Raw genomic sequence first — 9,773 nt, forward strand, 5'->3', positions numbered from 1 at the left:
AGGAACCAGGGCTCGGGGAGTGCTAGGGTTGTGCAGGGAACAGATCCTGTCACTGAGAAAGTCTGTTCGTTCAGGTGTGCAAGGAGCTGCACCGCTTTGAGAAGCTGATGGAATATTTCCGGAATGAGGACAGCAACATCGACTTCATGGTGAGGAGCTGGGCTGGGTCAGGAGCTTGCCCAGCAGGGCCACCTACTCCTTGGGAGCTGGGCCAGGCCGACAGTGCGCTTTGGTGTTCTGTGTAGAAGCGCAAGTGGTTCTCTACTCAGTAACCGCTGCTTGTCCACTCACCCCAGAGGAAACTCCAGGACAAGGTCATCTTCCTGTCTTGGGTCTGGTTCCTTTCCCCCTTTCTGTGGCCTTACGGTCCCTGATTTGGATCCTTCCTGAGCTGCTTTCCCTTCCCCCAGCTTTTCCTCTGGCTTCACTTTTCCTCAGTTGAAGGTGTTCAGCTAGTAGGGTGGTCTCAAGAAATAACCTGATGAGGGGCTTCCCTGGTGATCCAGTGGTTAAGATTCTGCACTTCCGCTGCAGGAGGCACGGGTTCAGTCGGGGAGCTAAGATCCCACATGCCAGGTGATGTGGCCAAAAAATAAAAATAGAAGGAAGTTAAAAAAAACAAACCTGCTGATGTGCAAAGGAAATCTGAGCACGAATCTTCATTTATACTCATTTCTCATATAATTTGTCTTCATACACTGAATATTGTTTGACTTAAATTAAAATACTCTTATTGCTATTGTTCCTCAAAGACTTACCTATTTACTCACTCCTTTTGGTCATCCCCCTGATGATGCTGGTTCTGCAGCCGCCTACCATCCCTGTCTCAGCTCTCTGACCCTCTGGGCTGCTCCTCCCCCAGGTGGCCTGCATGCAGTTTATCAACATCGTGGTGCACTCAGTGGAAGACATGAACTTCCGGGTCCATCTGCAGTATGAGTTCACAAAGCTGGGGCTGGAGGAGTTCCTGCAGGTGAGCTGGGCCGGAGATCTCACAGTGGGAGGCACTTCAGGACAGTTCAGGACAGAGGACCAGCTTAGCTGTGTCACAGCGGGTGTTTCTTTTCTAAGAGCCTAGTCATGGATGCTCCTGGCACCCCACCTGCCTTCTGTGGCCTGGGGTTCAGGCCTTCCCGCAGAGGGCTCAAGTCAGTCAGCTCCAGGGCCAAGAATCGGACACTGCTGCAGGAGGAACTCCCCGGCTCCCAGCTCTGGGAAGGGGTCGTGGAGGGGATGAGGAGGCTCCCCCCACTGCTACTGTCTGCTCTTCCCCAGAAGTCACGGCACACAGAGAGCGAGAAGCTGCAGGTGCAGATCCAGGCGTACCTGGACAACGTGTTCGACGTGGGGGGTTTGTTGGAGGATGCCGAGACCAAGAATGTGGCCCTGGAGAAGGTGGAAGAGCTGGAGGAGCATGTGTCCCATGTACGTGGTCCTCCGTTGCTGCCAGGACCGCTGTTGAGGGTGGGGAGGGAATGGGGACATGTGAGTCCCAGGAATCCCAAGCCGACCTGCTTACCTCCCAACTGAGCCCCCGGGAAGCCTCAGAACCCAGGAGGGCCCGCCGGCGCATGATTCGGCTGAGGCACGGGGCCGTCCGTGGTGGAGTGAACACGCCACTAGTGCCCTCTGGACTGGATGTGAGGTGGCCTTGGGCTCCAGAGTTGGGTGTAGCCATTCGCCTAGTACTGTTTCCCGCGGCCTCAGATCCCAGGCCCGCAGGAGTCCGTAGGGAAGCCACTGGGCCAAGCTGCCTTTGGAGCCCTGGGTGGAGGGGTCGGGCTCAGGTGGGTCACTCGGGCTTAGGCTCCGCTGAGTGGCAGGCTTTAGGACTGGCCCCCAGACCTGCCCTTCTCATCCTGCAGCTCACAGAGAAGCTTCTGGACCTAGAGAATGAAAACATGATGCGTGTGGCAGAGCTAGAGAAGCAACTGCTGCAGCGGGAGAAGGAACTGGAGAGCGTCAAGGTACCAGGTTACCTGGGGAAGGGGCCCCTGGGCGCTGGGGCCAGGGGATCTTGCTTTCCATCCTTGAGTCGTGTCAAGTCCTCAAGAATCCAGATCTTGATTCACCCTTGGAGCATTCCACTGAGGGTGGGCCGATGATTTCATCCCAGGATCTAGCTGGAGAGGGAAGCTGGAGCCAGAGTGGGCCAGATGCACACACAGAAAGGTGGAGACCCCTCTGGAGTCCCCGCCGCCGCCTCCAGCCCGTCCGCTTGCTTCTCTCTCGCCGGCACCTCCACGTGCTTCCCCAGCCCTCCTTGGGGCTGTTTGTTAGGGTTTCCACCAGGCATCCCATACTAGAGGTCAATGCCTTCTCATATTTTAGTGTCTTCTCTGTCCCTCATTGAGCTTTTGTAGTTAAAATCATGCCCCAACCTACCTGTTCTCCCACAGGAATACAGTTATGCCAGCTCTGTTGAGCCCAGCACATATCCGCCAAGCCCCTGCTAAGAGTCTGAAGTGCTCTGTCGGGAGTATGGAGGACACAGAGGTGGCTAAGGCAGGGCCTCGTCCATAGGGGTCTTCCAGTTGAGCAGTTGTACAAACCAGATGGAACGAGAGCAGGCCTGAGGCACCAAGGGCTGAGAGCAGCCATAGCGGGCTGCTGGTGGGTCAATGAGCATCCATAAGGCAGCCTTCTACCCAGGTCTTGAGGGACCAGGGAAATTGGAGTGGAGCACTGCAGGGTGCCGGCCAGGTGGTTGACTTTTCCACTCGCCTCTTGTTATGTTGCATCCCAGCTTCCCCCAGTCCCCACCTGAGTTTCTGCTGCTCTGCCTCTGACCACCCTCCTGGAGACCCCGGTGTAGGAAGCCTCCCTCCCAGAGGCCTTCAGGTGCTCTTTTCCTAATAGTACCCTCTGCCCAATAGGAGACCTATGAGAACACGAGCCACCAGGTACACACCCTGCGGCGGCTCATTAAAGAGAAAGAGGAGGCCTTCCAGCGCCGATGTCACTTGGAGCCCAGTGCCCGGGGCCTGGAGTCCGTGGGCAGCGAGGCTCTGGCCCGGGTGGGCTCTGCAGAGCTGAATGAGGGCATGCCCCACTCCGACCTGGACCTCCTCACTCTGGCCCCACCCCCTGAGGAGGCCCTGCCTCTGCCTCCACCGCCAGCTCCTCCCTTGCCCCCGCCTCCTCCCCCATTACCAGGTAAGCAGAACCCTTACCTGGTAAAAGCCAAGAGGTACAGCCTTATTGTGGGGCCATAGGGGATGTGTTTGGAAGGATGTAAAGTCAGATGGGAGGGGCTGAGGGAGGGTTGGAATCTGAGGGATGCTCAGGTTGCTAGGGAAGGGATTCTAAGAGCAGGTGTGGATCTGTTTTAAGGAGCATAAAGATGCTGCTACTGATTCCTCTGAAGACATTCAAGGAGAGGGCTTAGACTAAAGCAGGAAAGCATAGGTCAGAGACCAGCACCACCACCCCCGGGACCCCTGGGAGTCAGAGTTAGAACCTCTGGGAGCCACTTGGGCAGGGAGTTCATGAAGCCTGCTCCCCTGAAAGTCTTTAAGGACAGGTAGGTGAGCAGAGGGATCTCTTGGCCCTTGAGTTACTGTGCCATTTCTTCTTCCCCCAGACAAGTGTCCCCCGGCCCCACCTCTCCCTGGCGCTGCACCCTCTGTGGTGTTGACAGTAGGCCTGTCAGGTGAGTGTCTCGAGGGCTCTGGGCAGAGCTAGTGGGACCAAGGGAGTGTGTCCTTGGCTCCTGTCTCACTGATCCTCCTTCTAAATTAGCCATTCGCATTAAGAAACCTATCAAGACCAAGTTCCGGCTGCCCGTCTTCAACTGGACAGCCCTAAAACCCAACCAGATCAGCGGCACTGTCTTTAGCGAACTTGATGATGAGAAGATTTTGGAGGTAGCAGGGCCCGGGACCCTGAGGGATGGGGTTGGGGGCTAAGGACTAGGTTGTCCTTCAGGCTAGATCTCCTGGCCTTGGAGGAGCCCCTGGGCTCACCCTTGGGGCACCAGAGCTGAGCCAGTGCTGGTGTGCTGCCAGGGGCCCTCCTGAGGGTGAGACCACAGCACTTTCCCTCTTGTGACTCCTGCCAGGACCTGGACCTGGACAAGTTTGAAGAACTGTTCAAGACAAAGGCCCAGGGCCCTGCCCTCGATCTCATCTGCTCCAAGAACAAGACAGCACAAAAGGCTGCCAGCAAGGTGACCCTGTTGGAAGCCAATCGTGCCAAGAACCTGGCCATCACCCTACGCAAGGCTGGCCGCTCAGCTGAGGAGATCTGCAGGGCCATCCACACGTGAGGCTCCCACTGAACTGTCCCTGGCCCCCTGCTGTTGGTAACCCACTTAGGATCTCCACCTGGGACCCCAGCCTTCGCTGGATTCCAGGGTATCGATAGAACTCCGTCAGTCATCCAGTGGCTTGGCCAGAACTTACTGCATCTGTGCTGTGTGCCAGACACTGTATGAGGTGCAGGGGAGTCAACCCAGACCTTCCCTCAGGGAGCTCGCAGTCCAGTAGAAACAGTCCAGTAACACTGGGTGGTAACCACCGAGATGATGGAGGTACAGGAGGCTTTGGGAGAACAGCGAGGGCCGGGTAACTGAGCTTGGTGATCAGGAAAGGCTTCCTAGAGGCGGCGATGTCTCACTTGCGACCTGAAGGATGTATATGTATATGAAGTGTAGGTTGGGGCCTGGAGGGAGAGGCATGGCGCCCTGGATACTGAAAATTGACTCTGGCTTTAGTGGAAGGAGGGGAGCCAAAGAGACAGAGCAGAGAGGCGAGCAGAAGTCTTGCAGGCTGGGCCTCCCAAGCACATCTGGGAGCTGAAACTTCTTAGCTGCAGAGGGAAGGTATTGAAGGGTTCTTAAACAAGAATGGACTGTGCCCCTAGGACTTTGACTGGTGCTGAGTAACATCAGTACTGGAGTTACTGGAGGTGAGGCAGTGAGTCCTCTGCCTCTGGATGTGTGCTGCTCAAGACCCCGCCCTCCGTCCTTGTAGGAACTGGATAATGAAGGGATGACAGGTACTGTGGGCAAAGGCAAGACCCGAGGTGGTTCCTCCCTCCTACACAGGTTTGACCTCCAGACACTGCCCGTCGACTTCGTGGAGTGCCTAATGCGCTTCCTGCCCACGGAGGCGGAAGTGAAGCTGCTGCGGCAGTACGAGCGGGAGAGGCAGCCGCTGGAGGAACTGACGGCTGAGGACCGCTTCATGCTGCTCTTCAGCAAGGTGGAGCGGCTGACCCAGCGAATGGCTGGCATGGCCTTCCTGGGCAACTTCCAGGACAACCTGCAGATGCTCACGCCGGTACGGCTCTCCCCTGAATCCTGGTGGTCTGCGGCGCACCCCCCCAACTCCTGACCTGCTGGCCCCCTTCCCTGCTGGCCCTGCTCTGACATCATCCCGCCCTGGCGTGGGATTACTTAGTTCTTCCTCTTGCCTTCCAGCAACTCAACGCTATCATTGCCGCCTCTGCCTCTGTCAAGTCTTCCCAGAAGCTGAAGCAGATGTTGGAGGTGGGGGAGGTTGTGGATGTGGGTGTGGGTGGTCCCCAGGTCCTGGGTGGGGCTGGGGCTGTACAGAGAAGAGGGCCTGCCCTGAGTTCCTCTGGTGCACCTCTGGACAGATCATACTTGCGCTGGGGAACTACATGAACAGCAGCAAGCGGGGAGCTGTGTATGGCTTCAAGCTCCAGAGCCTGGATCTGGTAAGAGGGTAGGGGCGACACGGAGCCAGGGAGCTTGAGGGGCAGCAGCTGTGGAACCCAGGTGTTCAGACCTGTTGCGTTGCCCTTTGCCCCCCTCGACCAGCTGCTGGACACCAAGTCCACCGACAGGAAGATGACCCTGCTTCATTTCATCGCCCTGACGGTGAAGGAGAAGTACCCAGACCTGGCTAACTTTTGGCATGAGCTGCACTTTGTGGAGAAAGCCGCTGCAGGTGAGAGCCCGGCCAGGCGAGCCCACCCTTGTGTCCAGCCCAGGACAATCCCCAGAAGCTATGAGGAGAACGCTTGGGTGCCTTTCTGGCTTTTCTTTCTGATACTTCGAAGCTTTCCACTGGGGCTATGGGCAGGGGCCACCCCAGAGAGAGCCTTCCTACAGGCCCCTCACCCCACCCGGGTGCTATGGGAGCTGGTAGAGAAAGGCAGCCGCGGCTCTTTGCCCCCACAGGCTGGCCCTGGAGCCTGCGTGTCTCTGTGATGTGTGTGAAGCCCCCCACAGACATAGGGTCGCGGTTATTTTTGTCCCCCTCATGAAACCGGGGCAGGCCTGGGGCGGCTCTGTGTTGGAGCCCAGCAGTCTCTGGCTCACCTTCCTTGGCTATCTGGAGGGTCACGAGCCCACAGCCTCCACTCCTTCTCCTTGGCCCCTGTAAGAGCCTGGCTAGCTTGGTGTGCCCCTCTCCATCCATGTGGGAGCTCTGGAAGCAGGGCGTGAGGAACCAAGCTAGTCTCTGCTGCGGGGAGGACTGTAGTCCTCAGTCCGGGCTCTGGTGACCACAGTGTCCCTGGAGAACGTGCTGCTGGACGTGAAGGAGCTGGGCCGGGGCATGGAGCTGATCCGGCGGGAATGCAGCATACATGACAACAGCGTCCTGCGCAACTTCCTTAGCACCAACGAAGGCAAACTGGACAAGCTCCAGCGTGACGCCAAGACGGCCGAGGTGAGCGCAGGGTGGAGGCGCCATGCCCCTCTGGTGGGCGTGGTTCCGGTCCTTGGCTTGGAGAACTTTCGTCAGGCAGCTGGCTGGCTGATTTGGGGGCAGGGGCTGGCACTGTGGGTGGCAGGCAGGTGCCTCTGGAGACACGCACTCGAGGGTGCTCTGGGAGCCCCTTGTTCTTTTCCCTCCCACAGGGGCTGTGGGGGCCACTGTTGCCTCTCCTTGGTCCTGGCTGGTCCCTGGTGGGAGCTGGGCTTCCCCTTCCCCGCCGGGCTGACCCCTTCTGCCCACCCCTTCCCCAGGAAGCCTACAACGCGGTAGTACGCTACTTCGGCGAGAGTCCCAAGACCACACCTCCTTCTGTATTCTTCCCAGTGTTTGTCCGATTCATTCGTTCTTACAAGGTGAGTAGAAGAGAGGTTTTTAAAGAGGAGTCTGGCTCAGAGAAATTGGGTAGGGGTAGAGAGGGCTGGGCTTCAAGTCTGGGCCTTTTTCTTCTCCTCCTCTGAGTCCTGGGAGGGATCGATGGAAGCTGGCCACAGGCCTCTTAGCTGTGAACTGGTGGGCAGGGTGGGGGCCCAGGCCCTTCCTGTCATTGTTTGGGGCAGGAAGTACCCCTCCAGAGGGTGGCCACCTGGGGTTGCTGGTCCCACTGACACCCACTCTCCACCCTCAATGTCAGCTCCTCCCCTCATAACCTGTGTGAACCTCAGCACACACACATACCATCCTTAAACACACACACCATCTTTCATGGTTCTTAGGAAGCAGAACAAGAGAATGAAGCCCGCAAGAAGCAGGAGGAGGTAATGCGGGAGAAGCAGCTGGCTCAGGAAGCCAAGAAACTGGATGCCAAGGTGGGTGGGACCAAGAGCTGGGGCCTGGAGAACAGGGCAGAGGCTTAGGGGGAGGGTGGAGCAGAGAGCTGGAGCCCCAAGACCACCCAGAGGGCCTGATGCTGGAGTCCACGGGCTGGGGAGAGGGTCTATGAGAGGGGACTCCCAGCCATGGGGGTGGGGGTGCTGGTAAGCATAATCCAGGGCACTCCAGGGTCTGAGTGCATCCTGAGCAGGAACCAGCCCCGTGGAGGGTTAGTGCTGACTCCCTTCCCCTTCAAATGCTCGGCCCTAGACCCCATCTCAGCGGAACAAGTGGCAGCAGCAGGAGCTGATTGCAGAGTTGAGGCGGCGCCAAGCCAAGGAGCACCGGCCTGTTTACGAGGGGAAGGATGGTACCATTGAGGACATCATCACAGGTGGGCCCTTTGCCCTCCCTGGTGCCTGGCCACTGAGTGGCTCCCACACCCCTCCCATAGCCCTTTGGGCCTCCTCCCACCCCACCCCCATGGGGCCTGACCACTGTGTCTCTCTCCTGGGCCACAGTGCTGAAGAGTGTCCCTTTCACGGCCCGTACTGCCAAGCGGGGCTCACGCTTCTTCTGTGATGCAGCCCACCATGATGAGTCAAACTGTTAACCCCCAAGGCTGGGGCCCTTGACAGGTACTGGGCACCATAGCTGCCCTCTGCATGCCCACCTCCCAGCACTCCTGCTGGGACCCACAGGCACCTCCTCTCCTGCATGATTTGGAACCATCCTCTGGCAGCCTCGTGGTGACGGGGGACACATACTTCTTCCCTTGCATGCCCCGTGCTCTGAGAAGCATGACTGATCCCCTGCATGTACCCTCAGGGAAGTGGTGCTCTCCCACTAACGCTGTCCTGGCTTCTACTAAGACCCAAGGGGTAGGGAGCTGCCCAAATAGGCAGGACCAGGTGCCACCTCTGATTACTGAGGCAGAGCAGCTGCAGTCCTGGGCCTGGGTGTCCATTGTCCTTGCCTCCTCAAATGAGCTCTGGCAGTGGCTTCTGCCCAGGGACATCAGATGACCCTTGACCTGTTTCCTGATATCCAATCTGCCTGGGGTCTCTTCCCAGGTTCTAGCTGTTGTCGAGTCCACCTTGTTTCTGCCATTCCCTAGTGACCTCTAGTACCCCTGCCTGTTGTTCTGAACATGCAGAGTCCACCCTGACTGTCCACTCCAGCCTCTTTTAATCTCACTCATTAGCCTCACGGCTGGCTCTTTGCTAGACTTGCCTGTGGGCTGGGCCTACAGAAGGTGGGCCTGGCCCAGCTTCCCTGCCTGTTCACAGGCCTCTTGTCTTCCCCACAGGCCTCCACCAGCAGCCCCTCGTCGTTTGCCCTCCAGCCAGGAGTGCTGCACCGCCTGCTGGCCCCCCTCGGGCTCCAGGCCCCCACTGAGACCCTCGGAGTCCTCCAAGTCCAACCAGTGCACCTGAAGCCCTGGAACTGGCCAAGGGCCCAGCAGAGGGCTATGCTGCTCTCAGTCCATCCCAGCTCTCAAAGCTGGAGCTTGCCTGCCGCCTCTGTGGGCACTGGGTCTTTCAGGGCCTGGCACTTCCAGCACTGCACTTTGCTCCCAAGGTCTTCAACTTCATTTCCTCAAGAGCCAGCTCAGGGCTAGAAAAACCATTTCCAGCTTTAAGCTAGGCCTCAGGCACCTAGGCCCGCCGTCACTAGAGCCAGAGGGAAGAGAAGAGAAAGCAATTATCGCTTCTTTTTTCCCTTTACTTTGTGAGTCCCAGTGGTCAGCTGTGATGTAGGAGTGTCCAAGCTTAGCGAGCCCTGGACCCTGCCAGCCTCAGATCTCCTTCTACTAGGAGCAAGGCTCTCCTAAGCCTGGGCCCGCCCAGCTGTGCCCTAGTGATAAGGGGAGAGAGCGAATCCACGCTCCCTGCCCGTGGCCCTTTGCAGTCAAGGTTGACTCTCCTTGCCAATGTGAGCAGAGGGGTCGTTTCCTCTTCCCCAACCTGGAGACAGCAAGAGAAAGGAGGTGCCAACAGCATCCTCACTTTTCCCCAGCTAGGTTTTGCTGGCAGGGGGCAGGGTCATGGTGGTCTCAGCTGTTTTCTCCATCCCCTGCCAGTTTCTTCTCAGTACCTGAAGGGAACACAGGGGCCCACTCCTTTTTGTACATGTACCATTTCTTCTTTCTTGTACATAAACCCCAAACCTTCCTTCTCTCAACAAAGGCTTGAAATACCAGGCCTGACTCTGTCTCCTTTTTCTGAGCACAGGGGCTACATTGGCCATTTAGGCTGACCTAAGCCACAGGGG

The 9,773-nt window shown here is 57.9% G+C and overlaps 1 protein-coding gene across 5 annotated transcripts in view; it reads left to right on the top strand.

Moving 5' to 3' along the window:
• The window catches only part of FMNL3 (formin like 3), a 52,448-nt gene extending 42,747 nt beyond the window's left edge, over window positions 1–9,701 (top strand). For 2 of the 5 annotated variants that reach the window (XM_018047821.1, XM_018047824.1), the window contains 18 exons: window positions 75–149; window positions 863–973; window positions 1,276–1,425; window positions 1,866–1,967; window positions 2,877–3,156; window positions 3,584–3,652; window positions 3,742–3,866; window positions 4,061–4,263; window positions 5,048–5,282; window positions 5,423–5,491; window positions 5,602–5,682; window positions 5,786–5,915; window positions 6,481–6,641; window positions 6,941–7,042; window positions 7,403–7,495; window positions 7,770–7,893; window positions 8,021–8,137; window positions 8,809–9,701. In XM_018047821.1, coding sequence (XP_017903310.1) covers window positions 75–149; window positions 863–973; window positions 1,276–1,425; window positions 1,866–1,967; window positions 2,877–3,156; window positions 3,584–3,652; window positions 3,742–3,866; window positions 4,061–4,263; window positions 5,048–5,282; window positions 5,423–5,491; window positions 5,602–5,682; window positions 5,786–5,915; window positions 6,481–6,641; window positions 6,941–7,042; window positions 7,403–7,495; window positions 7,770–7,893; window positions 8,021–8,112 — 2,202 coding nt within the window. In that variant the 3' untranslated portion in view covers window positions 8,113–8,137; window positions 8,809–9,701. The remainder of the gene's footprint in view (window positions 1–74; window positions 150–862; window positions 974–1,275; window positions 1,426–1,865; window positions 1,968–2,876; window positions 3,157–3,583; window positions 3,653–3,741; window positions 3,867–4,060; window positions 4,264–5,047; window positions 5,283–5,422; window positions 5,492–5,601; window positions 5,683–5,785; window positions 5,916–6,480; window positions 6,642–6,940; window positions 7,043–7,402; window positions 7,496–7,769; window positions 7,894–8,020; window positions 8,138–8,808) is intronic. The other 3 variants (XM_018047823.1, XM_018047825.1, XM_018047822.1) reach the window with 2 other exon arrangements.

Source organism: Capra hircus, chromosome 5 (genome assembly GCF_001704415.2).
Source record: "Capra hircus breed San Clemente chromosome 5, ASM170441v1, whole genome shotgun sequence".
NCBI lineage: Eukaryota > Metazoa > Chordata > Mammalia > Artiodactyla > Bovidae > Capra > Capra hircus.